This window comes from Lagopus muta, chromosome 1 (assembly GCF_023343835.1).
Source record: "Lagopus muta isolate bLagMut1 chromosome 1, bLagMut1 primary, whole genome shotgun sequence".
NCBI classification, from domain to species: domain Eukaryota; kingdom Metazoa; phylum Chordata; class Aves; order Galliformes; family Phasianidae; genus Lagopus; species Lagopus muta.
The window spans coordinates 194653949-194675889 of NC_064433.1; the positions used below are offsets into that span (position 1 = coordinate 194653949).

General features: G+C 43.6%; 2 protein-coding genes across 2 annotated transcripts in view; both read right to left on the reverse strand.

Annotated features, from left to right (window-relative positions):
• LOC125703476 (uncharacterized) overlaps positions 1–21941 on the reverse strand; it is a 33683-nt gene that overhangs the window by 11032 nt on the left and 710 nt on the right. Inside the window, exons 2-6 of the mRNA XM_048968063.1 lie at positions 19517–20382; positions 18823–19306; positions 15277–15362; positions 13686–13875; positions 13381–13462 (exon numbers count right to left, since the gene is read on the reverse strand). Coding sequence (XP_048824020.1) covers positions 13381–13462; positions 13686–13875; positions 15277–15362; positions 18823–19306; positions 19517–20382 — 1708 coding nt within the window. The remainder of the gene's footprint in view (positions 1–13380; positions 13463–13685; positions 13876–15276; positions 15363–18822; positions 19307–19516; positions 20383–21941) is intronic.
• Positions 1723–8126, reverse strand: LOC125685992 (tubulin alpha-3 chain-like). Its single transcript, XM_048929581.1, has 5 exons — positions 8109–8126; positions 5137–5359; positions 4480–4628; positions 2921–3601; positions 1723–2024 (listed from the first exon to the last, which is right to left on the reverse strand). Exons 1-5 carry the CDS (start codon positions 8109–8111, stop codon positions 1728–1730), a joined length of 1353 nt encoding a protein of 450 aa, XP_048785538.1. The 5' UTR covers positions 8112–8126; the 3' UTR covers positions 1723–1727.

The following is a 21941-nucleotide window of genomic DNA, read 5'->3' on the forward strand; positions in this document are numbered from 1 at the left end:
AACTAAGGAGCCTGTTCGAGGTAGAATTCAGTGTGTGATTTTCGAAAGCCACGATAGTGCTCAAATGGCAGGCTACTCACGAGAGAGCCCTTCCTTGCTTATTAGGTGCAGGTAAGTGCTCAACTGTTAAACTTAAGATGGACCTAGACAGCACTGGTTACTGGTTTATTGCTAGAATCCTCAGCTCCTCCTGTACCTGTACGAGAGACGACAGCAGCAGAAGACTCAGTTTGTAGTTACGAACAGGACCAGTGTTTGGGCTGGCACTATCTGAATTCAAGGAACCAGTAGCTCTGTACTTTGTAATACTGTGGTTTCCTGCTCTGAAGATTGTTTTGAAGCTGCTTCTGATGTTGTGATGATGTGCATCCCTTTCAACAGCAAGTATAATTTAGAATTCAGTTGCAGGCTTTCAGTAATACTTTCTCGAGTATTCAAAGTCATCCATCTCTTTCTTTTTTCCTACTAGCGTACAAAGAAGTTCCATGTTAAGAAAGTAAAATGTAAAAGCTTAGAAATTGTTACAGGCATGAGACAGAAGTTCATCCTTTGGTAAAGTAAAAATAGCACGTACATCACTATATACTTTTTTGGTATTTTTTAAATTACAAAAGCAGAATACTCAGCAAATAAATCAGATCTGGTGCATTGGCTTTAATTTAGATTTTAAAATGTCTGCTGCAGAATACTATTCTAGTTAGTAGAGAGTTAACTGTTACATTAAAAGCACGTAGATATATTCTCCTTCTCTTTATCCAGAGATATCCCTATTAACTTTAACCAGAAATACTAGCTGAAACAGTGTAGCTAGATTGGACTAAAACTGAAGGCTTTTGGGATGTGTACTGTTACTATCAGACAGTGTAAAATTACAGCACTACAAAGCAGGTTTTGTAGAGGTTGCCTCAAATGACATTCCACCTAGAAAAAAAAAAAGAACACACAATCTGTGAAGAGAAGCATCTGCTACTTAACACCAGTCAGTTGCATCCAGTCCTTTTCACTGAAAACCATATGGCTTTTCTGAAAAACCAAACCCAACCCACCCAACCAGCCAGAAACAAAAAAACCACACCACAAAATAACTGCCCGCAAATAGAAGTTGTATTTTCTGCCAACAGTAAGAACAGGTAAAAAAAAAAGACCAATTTTTATTAATTCATCAAAGCTTACAGTGTCCACAGAGTTGTGCATTAAAGGACACATAAGTATTTCATAGGTCAGTGTAGGAATTCAAAACATGACTATTGTAAAGCAGGTCATCTGACATTTTATTTTCCTTCTATCTAAGGTGGAACTGAGTGTAAGGGGGCACGCTGGTTGGAAAATTTTACCTTTTGTCTGCTGAGTCTCCCCATTTTTTTTTTTTAATTTTATTTTTTTAAGTAGCAAGTTTGGTGCTTTTAGCAAATATTCTAGTTCAGACCAAAAGTGTAATGGCACTTACCCTTACTACAGTTAGATAAATTGATAAATAGATAAATACAGCGTTACAGACACGTACACAAGTTTGTAATTTAATCTTTACGTTGTGCAAGACTAGATGCTACCAAAAACTGTAATTTCAAACGGTTCTTACGCAGCAACTGTGTGTGTAAACAGTAACAAAGAAAAAAATGAACAGTACAACATTTAAAACTGCATCTGAAAACAAGCAAGCAAGCGAACAGGATTCTGCAATTCATTTGTTGCTGTTACAGAACACACTTTCTATTACTTCCGCATTTTCAGTATTCATCCTCTTCTTCAGCCTCTGCTTCTACAGAGTCTATCCCAACTTCTTCATAATCTTTTTCAAGGGCAGCCAGATCTTCCCGGGCTTCGGAAAATTCTCCTTCCTCCATTCCTTCCCCAACGTACCAATGTACAAAGGCACGTTTGGCATACATCAAATTGAATTTATGGTCGAGACGAGCCCATGCTTCAGCAATGGCAGTGGTATTACTCAGCATACATACAGCTCTCTGCACCTTTGCAAGGTCGCCACCTGGCACCACAGTTGGAGGCTGGTAGTTAATGCCCACCTTCAAGAAAACAAGTGAGAACGTCTTTAATTACTGGGAAGCACTGAAGACTTATTTCTGTTAACAACAACAGTAGCCACAACTGTGAACAATTAAATAAAATTATTTTGCGCTTCATCAAAATATTTAACTAAATCCTAAATTCAGGATCTGGTCAAACTGGTCCAGCGTTAGCTACATTGGCCTAGAGGTTATTTTTCCAAGATCATAAGAGCTTACTGGACTCTACAAAGAACATAAGACTCTAGGTCTTTGCAAGTCCTGAATGCATGGACAGTAGCTGGAAGGATGGACCTCTTGTCCGGAAGGTGACACTGCCAGTCAACTGAGAACAAGCAGAAGTAGCTGAACAACCTGATATTCATCTAGTAAAAAGGCGACTTACAGGAGCCTATGTTTAAATGAATCACAACGAAAAAAATAGGTTTGCTCTAGTGATAGCAGTCAGGCTCCACATGTCCGGAAACTGATAGCGTCTACCACTTCAAGGTATCTCAAAACCATTGTTGGGAAATTACTGCACTGAATTCAATAACTTCATGTAGTGTTTCTACATTTGCTTGGGGCTTGCCTATATTCCTTCTGTACAAAGCTCCCGAGATTTTTGAAGACTTGCAGTAAAACCTGGCATTGCTTTTCAGTACAACCTGCTTGTAAATTATTTTCAGACACTCAGTACTGCCTGTTCCTACAAAAACCGTGACTGCTATTCTGTAACTTGTTTTAGAATTTTCATCTGAGTTAAAGTATCAGGGAATTATATTTAAGAATATAATCTGAAATGTAAGCAGTTCAGTAACAGGAACGTTACAGTACAGTACAACGACCGCTACCTCCAAATATCACGTAATTCCTACTATTTCCAAGATCAAGCACTTCAGAAGTTATCAAAGTACCTTGAATCCAGTTGGGCACCAATCCACAAACTGAATGGTACGTTTAGTCTTGATAGTAGCGATAGCTGCGTTGACATCTTTAGGGACAACATCACCTCTGTATAACATACAGCAGGCCATGTATTTACCATGACGTGGGTCACATTTTACCATCTGGTTGGCTGGTTCAAAGCAAGCATTGGTAATTTCAGCCACGGATAACTGCTCATGGTAGGCTTTTTCAGCAGAGATGATAGGGGCATATGTTACCAAGGGGAAATGGATTCGTGGGTACGGAACAAGGTTAGTTTGAAATTCTGTCAGATCTACATTAAGGGCTCCATCAAAACGTAGTGAAGCTGTGATGGATGAAACAATTTGCGCAATTAGTCGATTTAAATTGGTATAAGTGGGACGTTCTATGTCCAGGTTGCGACGACATATATCATAAGTGGCTTCATTATCTACCATGAATGCGCAGTCTGAATGCTCCAGTGTTGTATGAGTAGTTAAAACTGAATTGTAAGGTTCCACTACAGCAGTAGAAACCTGTGGTGCTGGATAAATTGCAAATTCTAGTTTAGATTTTTTGCCATAGTCAACAGAGAGCCTTTCCATGAGCAGAGATGTAAACCCTGAACCAGTGCCTCCTCCAAAACTGTGAAAGATAAGGAAACCTTGCAGCCCAGTGCACAGATCAGCCTATAATAGGATGGAAAAAAGCAAGAGAGAAAAAACATACATTTATTATTACCTTTTCCAAAATCATCAACATTAAAATAAACACTCAAAAGCAATTATTTCCTCATCATTTGTTTTAAAAGGTAACTTTTTTCTTGCATATCTTTTACTTAAAACCACCACAGCACACCTTGTTCTGAATATGAGTATTTTCTCATTTGAATGTAGCATTTTCCTTTATGCATTTTTTATCCTACTAAAAGCAAGAGCAGTTGTGCACCACTGCGAAAGGTTATTAGAAATTACAGCAGGCTTGCAGCTTTTAAACTACTATTGTACTCTGTATGGCAGCAAGTATCAATTTGGTTTGGAAAAAAAGTATTTTTACAACTTCAGAAAGGCAATCACTACTTCACTTTGATTCACATCATGCTAAGTGAATTTCTTACATTACACCAGGTTATGGAAACCTAGAAAGACATGTGAAATTACTGAACGTCCAACCAAAATCTGAGTTTCAGGGTACTGGAAATATTTTGAATGACACATAATGGTGCGATTCAGGTTAAAAATAACAAACAAGTGCTTACAGTCTAAAGGTTTTATAACGCACTTCTGAGGTATCCTTAAAATATCTTCAAATAATGATGTTCCACATCACAAGAACTTTCAAGTTTTACTGACTGAATTTTTATTTAACTCAAGAGGGGGGAGGCATGGGACCAAGTTCCCGGTTTTTTGTTTTTCATAATCTATGCATAAAATTCTTAAAAACAAACAACTCCCTCCCCCCCCAGAAAAAAAAAACAACACAAGTGTCATAACAAATTGTAACTACAGGTAGCTCTAGAGCTGTATCTTACTTATTTTAAAGATTGATCTGCAGCACGAATTCTTACCACTTTGCGCGTGCGGTCTAACACTAGATCAACAATCTCTTTTCCAACGGTGTAATGGCCTCTGGCATAATTATTAGCTGCATCTTCTTTCCCAGTAATGAGCTGCTCAGGGTGGAACAACTGCCTATATGTGCCTGTACGTACTTCATCTACAAGTGAAAAAATACATATTCCAACATAAAATTTATCTGCTGAGTTCTGCATGTGGTGCCTAGGGATGACATACTACGTAAAAGGAAACGTCAAAAACCTACAGACAGCTTCCATGAACAAACGCAGCAAGAAGTTGGTACAACTTCAGTGTCTTTCTTTAGGGGAAAACATCGGATGCTCACAAAGCAGTATTTGCATCCTGGAACATGGAGGCAACTCAAGAGAACTACACTGCAGGCACAGGCATTCTGGATAGCAATTAAATGAAGCTGTGGATGTAGTGCAGTGACTTGGAAAGATTATCCAAAATCTGCAAAGAAGTTTAATGTTTTCCAAACATTACCCATAGACCATCATTTCATCTCTTTCAAATAACACGAACCAAAAATGTCAAAACATCATCCAGCTATACACCTTTCAGAACCCCTAGTGTTTTGAAAACGCACAAAAGTCTGAAAGGAAAGGAGTAGTTTTACATTGAAGATGTGCATCTTGCGTACGTACCGACTACCGTTGGCTCCAGGTCCACAAACACTGCTCTGGGAACATGTTTACCAGCTCCCGTCTCACTGAAGAAAGTGTTAAATGAATCATCTCCGCCTCCAATAGTTTTGTCACTGGGCATGTGACCATCAGGCTGGATCCCGTGTTCAAGACAATACAATTCCCAGCATGCATTGCCAATCTGAACACCAGCCTGACCAACATGGATGGATATGCATTCACGCTGCAAACAAAAAAAAGGACAATGATAACGTGAGATCTGGGGCTATCCGTCACTTAGATTTCACTCTCAAAATAACTTGCTATCTGTGGGTTATACCGTAGTGATCTTTCCCTGCTGCATTATTACCTCGGCTGCTTGAGTGACAATTAAAATGACCCAACAGTCTGCTGCTAGCATGAATCTACTCACTGCTGCTGATCTACGCTGTCAGGAAAGGAAGGCAAGAGACAGGCGTGGCTGAACCAGGACCTGCTGGTCAAATGGAAGAGCAAGAAGAAAACGTACAGGCAGTGCAAACAGGTACCATGGGAAGACTACAAAGAAGCTGCAAGTCTGTGCAGGGAGGGGGTCAGGAAAGCCAAGGCCCAGCTTGGCCTAACTTTGGCAAGGGATACCAAGAAGAACAAGAAAGGCTTCTACAGGTACCTCATCCAGAAAAGGAAAGTCCAGGAATGCATACCATGCCTAGTAAGTGACACAGGCGATCTGGTAACAACAGACAAGGAGAAGGCTGAGGTACTTAACAACTGCTTTGCTTCAATCTTCTCTGATAACTGCTCGCCAAACAGCCCTCAAATGTTTGGTTTAGCAGGAGGGAACTGGGGAAGCAACGTCCCTCCCACTGTAAGCAAAGATGACGTTTTTGACCACCTGAGGAACCTGAACATCTGCCAGTTTATGAGTCCCGATGAAATGCATCCCAGAGTCCTTAGGGAATTAGCTGATGTGGTCACCAAGCCACTCTCCATGACATCTGCAAAGTCCTGGCAATCAGTCTCTGGTGACTGGAAAAAGTCAACAGCACACCCACTTCTAAGAAGGATAATATGATGACCCTCAAAACTACCAACCCATCAGTCTCACCTCTGTGAGCTAAGGCACATGGAAGGCAGGGAGAACCAGCACGGCTTCACCAAGGCCAAATCCTGCTTGACCAACCTAGCAGTCTTTTATGGCAGTGTCACTGCATCAACGGACAACAGAAGAGCCACATGTATTTCCAATTTGGAGAGAAGGATGTTGTGGGGTATTGTGTCAGAGTCCTTCAATCACAGTCCTTAAATATATGGAAATATATGAAAATATATATGAAATATATGGATTTGATGAGTGGACTGTTCAATGGATGAACAACTGGCTGCAGAATCGAGTCCAGAGAGCAGTGGCCAATGGCTCAGTGTCTGGATGAAGATCGGTGACAAGCAGCGTCCCCCAGGGATCAGTGCTGGGACTGGTACTCTTTGATACCACCTTCATCAGCAACATCAAAAGTGGGGTCAAGTGCACCCTCAGCAAGTTTGCTAATGACACCAAGCTGTGGGCTGCAGTTGACACACCAGAGGAACAGGATGCCATCCAGAGGGACCTAAGCAGGCTTGAGCAGTGGGTACAGGCGAACGTCACAAAGTAAAACACATTTAGGTTGGATAGAAGGAAACAGTTTTTTACAGCAAGGGTGGCAAAGCACTGGAACAGGCTGCCTAGAGTTGTGGTTGATGCCTCATTCCTGGAGACTTACAAGGCAAGGTGGGATCAAGCCCTGGGCAATCTAATCTAGCTGTGCTTTTCCCTAATCATTGCCGGGGAGTTTGACCAGATGACCAACTGTAAAGATTCTAGGATTTAACGTTGAGAATGTTGGAGGATCTTAGATACCACGTGGTCACGCAGGATGAATGCAGTATCATCATTCCTTACCACAGAGCACGTATATCCTGTGTATAATATTCCGTTTAGTCTCTTTTTCACCTTTCTTTGGTTTTAGAAGCCTTCTTTATATAATAACCCTCTATTTCCTTGATCTGTTGACAATAATGTACTGAGTAATGTTGCAAGAATTTTTTCTGCACAAGACCTCTAAGTATGTTTTCCTTTACAATAAGCACATAACTAGTGCCAGGCAATCCACTCATATTTGGGTTCCTCTACTAAATCATCTGGGTGAGGAAGCATGGCACTTACGTTTAAATCACTCAAAACCCCAATTTTGTTTTACATCTGAGACTGAAACTCTTATTCTAGCTTATTATTATATACTATACATATATTATATACTATTACTGTGTATTTAGCTGATCTAGGAAAACACAGAGGTAGAGAGCGTCTTTAAAGCTTCATCAAAACTCTCATCTTCAACTACATGTTTGAATTCTCACCCTCGTGGTTCTGTCACTAGCCTTTTGCCAGTGAGGCTCACTCTGCATTTATCTGCACTTCTATTGGGTTGGCAATGAGCTTCCAACGCTTTCACACCACCCCAGGCTCTCGTTCCCCAGCGCGCAGCCCCGCGCAGTCTGGGGCGGGAGCAGAGGCGCAGACACCGCCGCACAGCCGCGCCCCTTCACGGCACGGTGGCACGCCATTGGCCGCCGGACACACGCCTCTCCTCTGCTTGGCTGCGTGCAGCCCCCAATCGTTTTAGGCACCACAAGAAATGCCGCCGCCGATGCGGTAGGCGTTCTTGTCCCTCAACCGTCGTCCTTCGCACTGCAAAGCCGGTTTCGTTGCTTTTCCACCTGTTTTGTCTCATTTACCACCAGACAACTTCTACACGTCACCTCCCTCGAACTCTCAGCTCTCTTGTTAATTTCTCCACTCCCACACACGGCCTTACGCCACCGCAGGGCCGCAAGCGGCAGCGCTCCGCGAGCTCCGCCGCAGCACAGGTCACTCTCGACTCCCCAAACCCGCCGCGGCAAAAGCCATCCCAGGTTCCCTTCCTCTCCCCAACCCGAGTTCCCACTCCCACCATGGCGCCTCGTTAGGCTCAGGAGCCTCGACTGCACGGCACTCCACCGCAACACGTCCGCAGCCGAAGAGACTCAACGGCCGTCAGGTAACGGTCCGGAAAGCCCTTGCGAGCTGCTTTCCCATTGGCTGTCACCCGGGCCAGAGGCGAACGGCGGCCACCGATTCGCCAGTGCGCTCTTCTCCTCACGTGGGGTGCTAACTGCCGCTAACTGAGTTAACTGAAGGAATCCAAAATATGTGGCTTAACAAGCTGATGCACTTTTATGGAGCTAGTTTCTTAGCCTCGAGGAAAACGTGCTGTGATGCTTTGAGTTTGGTAGACAAAGAATTAACAAGACATGGGCAGTGGAATAATGTGCCCTGGTAGCTGGTTACAGTCCTGGAAGTCTGACAAAAAAGCAGGAAAGCAGAGGTACAACCAAATGAATTGTCAGGTTTTTGCATAGTTTATGTAAAACAAACTTTCAGGTTTAGATGTAAGCTGGAGAAACAATTCCTGACTACGAATGAGAGATTTAACTTTGTTTCCTTTTTCAAGCTAAAATTCCATTGGCAAGGGACCCATTTCAACGGCTAGCCAAGCTACATCACTGCTTGTTTTAAAAAATAATGTATATTTTGCAGAGTGGCTGAGTTAAAAAATGATTATGAAACTAACCACCAGTATTGTTTTCTCTTAACTAGATGATGGTTCAGTGTTCCAAAGCCAAATAAAAAACTTAACTGAGTTAGTGGCAAGTTGTACAGTGACTTGAGCTTCTGAGTTTCTCGGTGGTGCTTTTTTTTAATGATTATTTTTTGCTTTTCACAAGGTATAAGCAGGCTTTGGATATTGTTCTTTCTTGGAGTGTGGCATGGTCTGCAAGTGAGGTTCTGCAGTCATGAACTTTAGCATCTTTAATTCCAAAGACAAAGCTATTAGCCACCTTTGTCCCCTGCATTAAAAGCTTCTGAATTATCGTTTTGAGTATAGCAGTGATTCAGTTATTACACTGACTACAAACTTCACAAAAAAGTCTTTGTATCAAATTATTCTGATAGGGTGATTTAAAGAGGCCTGTACAGTTCTGCTAATGCTGCCTGTTAATTATGGAGAAAATAATGGCAGAAAATGACAATGTTAATTTATTGAACATTATAAGGTGAGTCAAGGGTTAGTGTAAATTTTTTTTTTCCCCAGTTTTAATTATTTACTAACTATACCTGTTAATCTGAAACATGCAGGTTTTATCTTATTCAGTATCTTATCTTCTTGAATGTAATAAAACTTAGATGCTAAACCAAATTTTCAGGTTGGTGTAGTCTCATGCTTTTTACACTTACAGTTGTCTGCAACTGAAAGTCAAAGAACCTGCTGATTCTCTAGTAAGTGTACAGAGCAAAACTAAGACTGTTCAGCTGACCTCGAGAGTACTTTAAAGTTACCCAGAGAATATTTGTGTGCATGCCAAACTTCAGTGTTTGTACTTGCTGGGTAAAGTATATTTTGTCACTGTAGATTGTAATTACTAACTCTTCCTGCTTCCAAACAACTTCAAATAATAATAAATAAATAAAAAAAAAGTGGTTAGTTGTAACATTATGACTGAGAGTTCAAATGCTATTAACTTTTAAATAGCTGTAAGTTACTTTGACCTGGACCTCCTTTTTACCATTTTTTTGCTGAACAATGACCAGGACCTCAATTAACTCTCACATGCAGATCATAGCTTCTCCTTACCAGCAAACAGTAGCAGGTTGTTAATTGTTTATCTCCAGGATTAAAGCTGAACAACCCTTACTAGCTTCCTGCCAAAATCCTCCTTTATAAAGATATAAGAAAATACATGTCTCTGGACTAATACAGATTACAGGTACCACACTGAATGCTAAGTAATTCGGTTCTGTTTACACTTGTAGCTAAAGGATGGATCTGAACTAAAGGCAAACAGCAGCCACCCTCTCTTCAGAAGGCTGTCACTGTGAGTTTTGTCTTGTACTTTTACTACTTTTCTCTGTCTCAAAATATAGCGCGTGGCATGATGGTGGCCATGCACACAAGGAAGAGAGAGTTTTCCTAACCCGTGTAGGTACAGCTACTTCATCTTTACTTGCCAAGATAGCATCACTACTGTTTGTTTTAAAAACAGTATCACGTTACAGATTGTTCTTCAGTAACCAAAATACAGATTCTCTTAGCTCCATTCTGCAGGTACTTCTTCCAGCAGCAACCTGGCACTTGATTACATACTCCATTAAAAATTACAGAACTAGAAGCTGGACATTTGTTAATGATAGCTAGAATGGAATGAACAAAGTTGGGTTATTTTAGATTGCTCCAAAGATCTCTTTTTTATTTTCTCAAGAGTTTACAAAAAAAAACAGAAAAGCATGACAAGTTTTTATTTTTGCATGAAGATTTCAAGTAAGAGAAAAACTCCGTTTACTAAGCCTGAAGAATACAGAACTGAACAAATGCATTCTGCCACGCTGTAGGCACTATGTGTAAAAACCTGGTCAAAACATCAGTGCAATTGGGACTAGAAGATCAAAGCAGTGCTATTACTTTTATCTCTCACTAATGGTAAAGCAGAATGGCAATCATTTAGTGTATGAGCAATCTCACAAATCACATTTGAGACCTAAAATAGCAAGCAAAGGAGTCACTGCTAATCACCTTAATGAGCTAAGGTGCAAACCCAGTTTCAATGAATACATTGAGCCAGCTGATCACAACATAAGGAAAATGAATTCTGCTTCCTAGCTCTTGCTTTATCTGTAGCACTGTCTTTATCTGTAGCACTGCAGAGGCCTTCAGCCAAGAATTTTTTCCATCAAGCTACTCGCAAGCATAATTGTCCATCATCTACAACCTTTCCTAGCTGTTAGTTCTGGAACAAGTCCTTGTAGTGCCAGTGTTTGAAAATGGCACTTCGACTGAAGGTAGGAGTCCAGTTTCTTCTTGATGTTATCAAAAGAATCCACTCCCATATAGTCAGCTTGGCCTTGTTCCCACCGAGCCTTGCGTTCTTCTGAAGATATGGTTGGTAATACTGGTGGTGGTGGTGCCGATACCGACATATGGGACACTGCCTCTGTAACCTCTGCCTAAAATAAAAGGCAGACTAAAAAATACAGACAGATTTTGCATACTTTAAGCAAGCAACAGGCCACATAAGAGGGCAACCAAGTAGATGTTCTCATGCATAGCACCAAGCATCACCAACAAGCAGGGACTGTGCAGCTTTCCTAGCAAAATAAAACAGAGTAACAAATCATTCAAGGAAAGAGGTGGGGGAGGGAGGGTCAGGGGTTTAGTTCCTCATACCTCTCTACAAAAGCCACAAGAGAAAGCCAGAGTATAGATCAAGCCTGATAGCTGCAAACAGCTCATTAGAAAAAGTGCACAAGAGATAGAGCACATCTCCAAAGTTCTGTAACTTTAGGCTGAGAAGGATTAAAAACTTGAATCAGTCACTGTACTAATCTGAGACTCAAGTTTGCAGTCATACTACTGAATTCTGTTTAACAACTAGAATAAGAAGCATTATTTTGGTTTTGCAAGTATCAACATTTATTACTGCAAGTCTATTTAAGTAGCCTATTCCCTAATTATTGCAGGCCTACCTAGGTAGGTTGTACCATGCAAGACTGCAAGTGTATGTATACTGCATGCTCAACTGGGGGTTCTCATGTTTGAATAGCTGCAGCACATTAAGGATGAGTTTACTGAAGTTACTACACTGTCATTTCTGGTGCATCATTCTGCACTTAATTTTAAGCATAGCAATCAACTATGCTCAAGACCACTTAATATTCTTCTAATCTGCATTATTCCTTATTCCAGAAATGAAAGAAGAAAAAAAACCAAGAATCTCTGTATCTCACTAACTAATCCACACCCACGCTTTCAGTTGCACAGGAGGGGAAACAAGTGAGATCACACAAAGTCTATTCTGTTTGCATAGGTAGTTTCCACAGGAATATTAAGATACATACCAGGTTTGCACTTGTGGTATTTTCTTCATCAACTTCTTTCTGTTCTAGTAAGGGTAAAATATTAACTGTATAGGTGTCCCACCACATGTTGAGGAATTCTGGGTGAACAATTTTAGGGTCATTGATATTGCCTTCTACACTTTTTGTTCTGGAGTCATACGTATAGTTCCATGGCTTTGTGCTTCCCAGAAAATGCACCGCTTCAGTACTTGAACCAAACCTGTTGGAAAGAGAAAGTCAGAGCCCATAATTTGGAAGTATCTAGAAAACAAGTGCTTTGACTATCAGACAAGAAAAATTAACCTGTGTTTTTGTAAGTATCCAGAAAATAGAAACAGGAATATATTTAGGAGACTAAACACTAAAGGTAGGATTGTCAATGCCTACTGGGGCTGAAAGCATCACTACTTAAAACGCAAACAATTCTACATTACACAGGTCAGAATACAGCTTAAACCTAATGAACTATTTAAGTACTCACAGCCAACTCTTTAGGTAGTGATGATCACAGCTCAGGAGACAGCAGTCTCAAGCAGCCACTGCAATCAGAGCTAGTTTTAAAAGTGAAAGAAAGTCTACTGCAAAGTCAGTGATCCAGCTAGCTAAGCATTACAAGCATTATATAGTCAATGTATTAGAGAAACCCTAAATCTTTCCATAGAAGGGAACACCAGAAGGGCCTTCTACAAGAAGGCTGCCTCTGCAAAATAAAGCCTTTTATAATCAAGGCATTTCAGAACTTCTGAACTTCAGAACTTCTTCAAAAAAAAAAAAAAAAACAAAAAAAGAAAGAAGGAAAGAAAAAAGAACCAACACACAAACCAACACATTATCAGGTAGGCAGACATGTTCAAATGTTTACACTCCTCTTAAGAAAACTGCCAGTTCAAAGACACCCGAGAAAAGGAACAAAAATAAAAAAGAAGAAAGAGAGAAAAGACCAAAGTTTAAGTTTCAAGACAGGCCGGTTCTGCAAACATCGTCAGCCGCAATATGGGAAATCTCTGCTCCCTCCATTCAGATTTATACAGGAGAGTATGATTTTTGTTCTAAGTGTACATGATTTTACAGGTTTTTAAAATATTCTATTAATCCTCTAGAATCGTAAACAGCAATAACAGATTGCAGCAATACACCTGCAGACCATTACATGAGAATATGCCACAGGCTGATGTAAAATATTAATTTTGGATGTTATTTGTCATAGCGAATAGAAACAAATGGGATTTCAGTATGAAACACAACTGCCATATTGCTGCCCCATTCTTTTAGAAAAAATATGAGATATGCACCTTCACAGTTGTATCAATGCATGGATCTTCATCACGAGCTGCTGCTGCACTGCACCGCACTGTGTAACACTGCAGGCTCTCACTAGAAGGAAAGAAGAAACACTGATGAAGAAAAAAAGTGAAAACTTGAATTAATCCAGCACAAAAACTAGACAGAATCAGCTCTGTGATGCAGACAGATGGGTATTCTGCACTAAAACATTAATCCACCCAGAATGACCGAAGAGGCTGCGAAGGACTCATAAATGAGCCAAAGAGGAAAATATATTAAAAAAAAAAAAAAAAAAAAAAAAAAAGAAAGTTACCTTGTAATGACATGCAGGAACTGTGGAGTAAGAACTGCCTGCTCTGACCTCTCCGAGCACTGGTAAGTAGAAATCAGTTCTACTAACTTCCCAACAGAGTAGAGATATCCAACATGAGGCAAAGAAAAAAAGCAGAAGAGACTCAGTAGTTCTCTCTTCTCAGTTTCCTCATTTGCTGTCATAGAACTCCCTAGACATAACAATAAAAAAGGCATCTCATATACTTCATAAATCAAAACCATTCTGTTTCTTTGTGACCTGATGCCAAAACTACACTCTCAGACGTGCCCAAATTCCAGACCAGTTTTATTAGTAGCTATTGAAAAGAATATGAACAACAGCATATCAGCAGGTAACAATCAATTTGTTATCTCATCGGAAGTAATTTACAACAGAAGCATGGATGTACTCACAAGTGAAGAATTTCCATAGATCGAATAGCACATGGAAACTGGGAAAAAAGAAACTGGGAAAAAGAGGGGAGATCTAGATGAGATATAAAGAAGTTTTTACAGTAAGGTTGGTGAGGTACTGACACAGGCTGGCCAGAGAGGTGCCCTGTCCCTGCAGACGTGCAAGGTAAGGCTGGATGGGGCTGTAAGCACCTGATCGACCTGTGGGCATCTCCATTCACTGCAGGGGAGTTGGACCAAATGACTTTTAAGTGTCCCTTCCAACTCAAGCAATTCTGTGATTCTATAATTCCAGGCAGAGTCATTAGAACTAAATGTCCATGAATGGAACGAGCAGCCTGATCATTCTTAGTAGGCAAAGCCTGCGTTCAGATTCTACAGACTTTCTTGTTGAAGTCTATAAATCACAAGGGAAAAGTTAGCTGGAATTGAATAACAAGCATCAACTCTTGGAAAGGGTAGATAACTGCAGGACAAGGGGAAATGGTTTGAAGTTGAGGGAGGAAAAATGTAGGGTTGGATGTCAGGGGGAAATTCTTTACTGTGAGAGTGGTGAGGTGCTGGAGAAGCTGCCCAGACAGACTGCGAATGCCCCATCCATCCCTGGAGGTGCTCAAGGCCAGGTTGGATGGGGCCCTGGGCAGCCTGGTCTGGTATGAAATGGGGAGGTTGGTGGCCCTGCACGTGGCAGGGGGGTTGGAGATTCGTGATCCTTGAGGTCCCTTCTGACCCTGACCATTCTGTGAAGTAGCTTCTTCATTTCAGACACCTGCAGCTTAAATATGGCTTTGCTACCAGAAAACTAGAAACTGGGTGAGCAGGAAAGACGATCTGATATAAAGCATTTTTCCATGGTTATGTTGAGGCTTGAGTGAGTGCATCTTAGTGAAGCCTAAAATTAGTTTTCGCTCCCTTCTATTTTAAAGCTTGAAATAAAGATAACCTGTACCTTAATATTAAGATGTACTTCTCTGATGTCTGCTATTAACTCTGAGAGGCATCCTAATATCATACAATAACACTGAGGATAACTTTATTTATGCGACATAAAAAGTGTCTCTTTCGTGATACAAAATCAGTAACTGAGAACCACTGAGAGTTGTCTTTGAATAGACTTCCTCCTTCAGTGTTGCTAACTGGTATTTTAACTCATACTGCTCCCCCACATGTGCGCTTACCTGCCTGGTAAACAGGGAGGAACTGAACAGGGTGCAGCTTCGTCTCTTCACAAAAGCCAAAAGGGGACTGGTCTGGTGTAAAATGCCTGGAGGGAAAAAACACAACATGGGAAGTCAGTAAGAAGCTATCATCTACTCCAAGCAAGTAAACAGCAACAGCTGTAACACCCAGAGTTGATGTTTTTATACTCAACTATCCTTCATTCCTATTGCTAATACAGTTATCTTAGCAAGGCCAAGAAACACGTAGCACAGCTAGAGGCAACTACCTCAAGTTTTTGCAACCAAAAATCCTTTCTTTGCTCCTCCACAAGTCATGCATTCAGTGCTGGGATCTGATGAATGTCACGGAGTTATCTCTAGATCTGTGTCCATGACAGGAGGAGACAGGCCCACAGGCCCAGAAAAGAGGAGGGGAGTGTCAATGGTTTTGGGCCGTTTCAGCCCAATTCTGCGACTAATGGGGCTGGGGACCCAGAGACCCACACCTTAAGAAAGGGAAAAGGGGGAAGGGCAGGGAGACGGGCCTACAAATGAACAGTGGCAACGATCTGAGGAGGAAGGTTAACTTACTACATTTGATATTGGAATGCAAGATAACACAATATAATACAATGTATAATTAGAACCGAGGCTAAGAAATCAAATAAAATGAGACAGAGAGAGTGTCCAAAACCAAAGGCCTTATTGAAATTGAATTGAAAGCGAAATGGCTGGGGAGCAAGCCACACACGACGCCAGGCAGCAAAAAAAACGAGACCAGTTCCGTGACCTGCAAGGAGTTTTATCTCCCCCTCTGAATGCAAAGTCCTCTGGGGTATGCAATTCTTCTCTTCTGAGAATCGGGTACCTGGAAAATTGGCAGTCCACAGAAATGGGGCATTAACTCCTTAATTCCCAGTGCTTTTCATGATGTTATGATGTGGAGTACCGATAACAAATATGGTAAAGCCGTGACAGTGCTGAACACACACTAAAATGGATCTGAACCATTATTTAACTTTTCTTTTTTCCCCATCCCTTCTTCAACTGAACACAATGTAACATGGCGCAGCCCTCAGTCCTACTTGTCTTTCCTATTGCATCTCATCCTTTTCCTTGCTTTGCTTTGGAATTCACAGCTGGACTGCAATACCAAAGCTTCAACAGTTTTAGATAAAAGTTTAAAGGCTTTGATTACTAACAAAACCAAAGGTGTTGTTTTTTAGGGCTGAAGATACTTAGTAAACTCCCCGTCCCCAGCTGCACAAAGGGAGAACTTTTTTTTGGTAAAAAGTACTTAAGTAACCATCGCTTCAGCTGGAGTTGAACCCCACAGAACAAACAAGCAGAAGGCAGTGCCTTGATCGCTGTCAGGACTGGTGATTATTTCTGACTGTCACATTTTGTAGTAGGCTTGTTGTAAATATTAAGAAAATTGCACACAAGTTACTCCAGAATAAGGTGTGTAAAACTGCTCTGCTAGTTTGGCATGAAAGTATAAGAACTGTGGGTGGCCAAATGCTGGAAAAGGCTGCCCAGTAAGGAGCTACTCAAACTCAGCTGGATCGAGTCCTGGAAAGCCTAGTCCAGCTGATCCTGCCCAAGCAGGGAGATGTTAAGGAGAGGGACTCAGCAAGTCCCTTCCAATCTAAACTATTTTGTCATCCAGTATGCTGAGAAAATACCATCCCTCCTGATACATCACAAGCGAAGCTGTCATGTGTGCCCTTCATGGAATACAAGGATGTACAATGAAAACCGGTATTAAACATCACCAATACTGCAAAATCACCAGTTAAATCGCATTTAACTGTACTAACTCGCCACTTGCACAACATTAAATAAAGCTTAGGATTCGCAAGGCCAAGTAAGGATCTTCATTTGCATCACAGTTATCTTCACAGCAGATCAAAAAAAAAAAAAAAAGCAACAACATAAAAAATACACAGCACACAAACATCCCAGAAGCCAAAACACCAGGATTTTCCTTTCAGCAAGATGTGAGCTCATTCTGGTTACATGGAATTACTAACATAGCAGTTAACCCTTGCAGGGGAAAATGCATTTGTAATACCTGAAAAGGAGATACTGCACTTGAAAGTGCTTTTTGCCTTCTGTAGACAACTCTGTGGACTCAAGTGTGATGGGTATCTTACAAAGCTTACTTTCTTCCCCATGCAGTTCCACTGGCTTCTGACATATGACAAACTCATCTAATTCAAGCTGCAAACTATGAGCTGCAAGGTCTTCATCTTTTATACCTAAACAATGGAAATGTATCAAAGTGTTCAAACAATTCCATTTAGCAATAAGAAAACACTGACACTGATACAATATCGACTAAAAACTTCAACTACAGGAAACTAATTAGCATTGGCTTCCACAAACTATGACGTTTTGAGACGAGCTACACTAGAAAACAAGAACAATCGACTTTTCACATAAACCATACCCTGGGCTGCCTCAGAAATGAAGCCAGCAGGGCAAAGGAGGTGGTTCTCACCCTCTGCTCCCCCAGTCCTTCACAGAGCTACATTCAGCTCCGGGCCCCAGCACAGGAACACAGGCCTGTAGGAGTGGGGACACAGGAGCCCGCAGGGATGCCCAGAGGCTGAGTGCCTCTGCTGCAGGGACAGGCTGACAGCCGGGGTTGCTGGAGAAGGCTCCGGGGAAAAATGATCGTGGCCTTCCAATAGCTAAACAGGGCTTATGAAAAAGATGAAGAGACTTTTTCCATGCGCATGGAGAGACGTGACGTGGTGTAATGGCTTTAAACCGAGACAGAGCAGAGTTACATCGGATATAAGAAAGAAATTCTTCTCTCAGAGGGCAGCGAGGGCCTGGCACTGCTGCCCAGGGCAGCTGTAGGTGCCCTATCCCTGGGGGCAGTCAGGGCCAGGCTGGATGGGTTTGGGCACCTTGTCTATGGGAGGTGCCCCTGCCCACAGCAGGGGTTGGAACTGGACGGACTCCGAGGTCCCTACCAACCCACCCATTTTGTGACTCTATTAAAAGGCAAGCTGCTCAGTATAAGGCAAATCCAAAGCAACCTGTGCTGTAAACAGCCAAATAACAAATAAAAAAATGTTGTCATTTGGTTGAAAAGGTTTTCAGAAAGAAAAAGGTAGCTATGATACAAGGTTGTGTGATCTTCAACACACCTAAGTTCCAGAAAACAAATCCTAATTGCACCCAAAAATGTTTTGAGCTTTTCTATTTGGCTTTAAGTATTGAAAACAACCCAGTGTGAGTTGTCTGCGCTAAAATCCATTGTCCACCAATGAAGAAAACTCCATTTGATATCTTTCCCATCTGAAATTTTATTGACCTCTTTTTTTTTTTTAAGGTGTAGTTTCCATTTCAAGAAGCACAAACCTTTTAAAATTTCTTAAATTATAAATGAAAGATTTTCTAACAGCTTTCTGCTTGGATAACCAAGATGTTATAATCACAATATAATTGAGTATAATCAATAGATATCAAGATGTTATAATCGCAATATAATCAAGAGAGTAAGGCAAAGCAGACAACGATCACAAAAAGAGAATAAGTGGAAGAGCTTACCCTTGGGTTGAGCTCACCAGAAGACACCAGCATTGCTCTCCCCTGTCTGCACTATGCTGGACCAGGTCCAGTTTCAGGATTAGAACATCCAACTCTGTTGTTATCGCTATGTGCCTAGCGCAAAATGCAACTTCGGCAGGAATGAAGTTATCAGTGTGTAAAATCAAGGAGCGTTCAAAGTCTAATACTGTCAAAGTCTGGTTTATGACCAGGTATTTCAAACAGAACATGACTAGCTTATTCCTGCAGCGCACAAGAAGATCTCCATTTACAGGACAACATGAAATACACAGCGGAGGATCTGAAAGTGCCATTTCCACTATCGACATCTGCTCTTTTAAGGTTTCGGTGTACGACTCCTCCATCTTGTGACCCACCATCCGGACACAAACACGAGAACTGCCTGCAGACATGCATCGCCAGTTCACATAAGCTCTTAGGAAAGTTGCTTTGCTTTTCTCTTCAATCGTCACCAAATAGTCTCCTTAAGGGAAAGCAGAAGGACTGTTAAGTCGTTAAAGAACACACGACAGCGTTTGAGCTGCTTACCTGCGAACCCAATAAAATACATTACAAAAAGTATCTTAAATTCTCAGCTCTCACATAGCGTTCCAGAGTACAGCCTTTACCGGGTTTTCTTCAATGAGAGATCTCGAGCGCAAATTAATTCGCTAGGTAAACGTACTTCACGTACTGTTAAAGGAAAACACACGGCTCCAGAGCTCCGACGCTACTTCGACGGGGGCCCACTGTAAGAGCAGCGCTCTTCTCAGAGGAGACGCCGCGGCCAGGCAGCAGCTCCGGGCTCCGCGCTCGCAGAGGCCACCCGCCCGGCACTGACCTGCACGGCTGTGCGCCATGCGCAGCACGGGGCCCAGGGTGGCGAAGGAGCCCAAGGGCTCGCAGCGGCCCTCGCGGCGTACGGCGAACACCTCCACCCCGCAGCTGGCCGCCGCGCTGGCCGCGAACAGCACGTCGCGGCCGCGGCAGAACTGCGCCGGCTCCTGCTTGCAGGGCACTACTCTCTGCGACCCGAACGGGTGCAAGTTGTAAAGCCGCACCATGGCCGCCGAACACCGGCACCGCTCGGAGGTTTCCTGCGGCGGCGCCCCGCCTCGCCACCTTCCGCCTCCGCGCGCCCTTCCGCAGCGCGCGGCGCTCCTCGGGGGCGGGGCGCAGGACGCCGAGCGCAGCTCCGTGCCCCGGGAGGCCCCGCCCGCCCCCTGGACACGCCTCCGCGCCGTCACGCGCCGCTTTGTACGGGTTGCGTTATCGGGTTGCGGCGTCGGTGCTTTCAGGCGTGCTCTTGCATCGCAGCGTGTTGTGCCGTAAGCGGCACCAGCTCCTCGCGCTGCGGATTTCGCGAGCGGGAGGCAAACCCGGAACGGAGCGCTGAAGGGAGGCAGGCGGCGCGAGGAGCGGCGCCGTGGGAGCGGGAAGTGCCGCTGTGCGGTGAGGACGGCGAGTGCTGTTTCTGAGCGGCTCTCCAGCTGCCCAGCTGCCAAGCTGGCCGGCGTCGCTCCGAGCCAGATGTAGAAGCCGGCGTTTACCTTTGTTGAACTGCATGCCGTTGATGATTGTCCAATGCTCCCGTAGATCCAGGACCCCCCCCAAGGCTGTCATCCCCAGTGTTAACAGCACCTTCCTCCTGTCAATCAGCGCGCTTCTAAGGATGGATTCAATTAATACAAAGATGAAGTAATAATGCTATCAGTGATGCTGATTCTTCATCCATCCTGAGGCTTGAGCAATGTAACTAAGGAGCCTGTTCGAGGTAGAATTCAGTGTGTGATTTTCGAAAGCCACGGTAGTGCTCAAATGGCAGGCTACTCACGAGAGAGCCCTTCCTTGCTTATTAGGTGCAGGTAAGTGCTCAACTGGCTTTTCTGAAAAACCAAACCCAACCCACCCAACCAGCCAGAAACAAAAAAACCACACCACAAAATAACTGCCCGCCGCAATGCATGTGGAGAGTCGCACGCGCAGTGGAATGACCGAGTAAGCGCATGCGCAGTGCCGAGAATGTGGCGCATGCGCCGTGCGAATTCGGCCGAAGACGCATGCGCAGTGCAGAGGTGGGAACGGCGCGTGTGTAGTGCGCTGCGAATGGACTGCGCGTGCGTCCCGATGAGCGCATGCGCATTGCCGCTGCGAGATCGGCGCATGCGTCGCACTGCATGTAGAGAGGCGCACGTGCAGTGCGGTGATCAAGCAGGCGCATGCACAGTGCGGAGAAAGTGGCGCATGCGCCGTGGTGATTCGGCCGAAGACGCATGCGTAGTGCAGAGGTGGGAACGGCGCGTGCGCATTGCGCTGCGAATGGACTGCGCGTGCGTTGGGATTAGCGCATGCGCCTTGCCGCTGCGGGAGTGGCGCATGCGCTGCACTGCACGTAGAGAGGTGCACGCGCAGTGGTGTGACCGTGTAGGCGCATGCGCAGTCCCGAGAAACAGGCGCATGCGCCGTGCGATCTCGGCCGAAGATGCATGCGCAGTGCAGCGTGACGAATTGCTTTCCGCTTTCTGCACTGCCCTCGTGTGGCCGATATGCGGAACTGCAACGAAATTTTTTCCGCTCTCTTCGCTGGCCTCGTGTGGCCGATATGCGGAACTGCAACGAAGTTTTTTCCGCCGTCTCTGCGCTGCCCTCGTGTGGCCGATTTGCGGAACTGCGTCCAGCTTTTTTCCGCGGTCTCTGGTGTCCGCGCGTAACCAATCCGTGCCCAACAACGCGCATGGGAAAGCAGATGTGAATTTTGCACGAAAGAGTCCTGTCTGGACTTGCCTCATGCGCGCTGCGGCGAGGAGAATTGCGCATGCGCTCTGCCGTGAGGAAACTGACGCATGCACAGCGCGATGTCCAGGAAGGCGCATGGGTACTGCCTGCATGAAGTCGGCGCATGCGGGCTGCACGCAATGACCGACGCATGCGCAGTGCTGTGAGAAGAAGCCGCGTACGCTGTTCGGTGCTGAGCTGGCGCATGCGTATTACCATGCCGCGGCTGGCGTATGCGCCTCGCGTGGCAGAAACTGGCGCGTATATATAGCGCGTTACAGAGCCCGGATTTGCTCAGATGTATTGCTTTCCCGAGACATGCTCGTGTCGGTTCTGCTGCACAC

Bases quoted from the DNA above. Each gene is read 5' to 3' on its own strand.
- LOC125685992 (XM_048929581.1), bottom strand. The intron at 4,629-5,136 runs GTACGTACGCAA...TTTCACTTGTAG, and splicing joins CCTGGAGCCAACGGTAGTCG to ATGAAGTACGTACAGGCACA. The intron at 3,602-4,479 runs GTAAGAATTCGT...ATCCTATTATAG, and splicing joins TAGACCGCACGCGCAAAGTG to GCTGATCTGTGCACTGGGCT.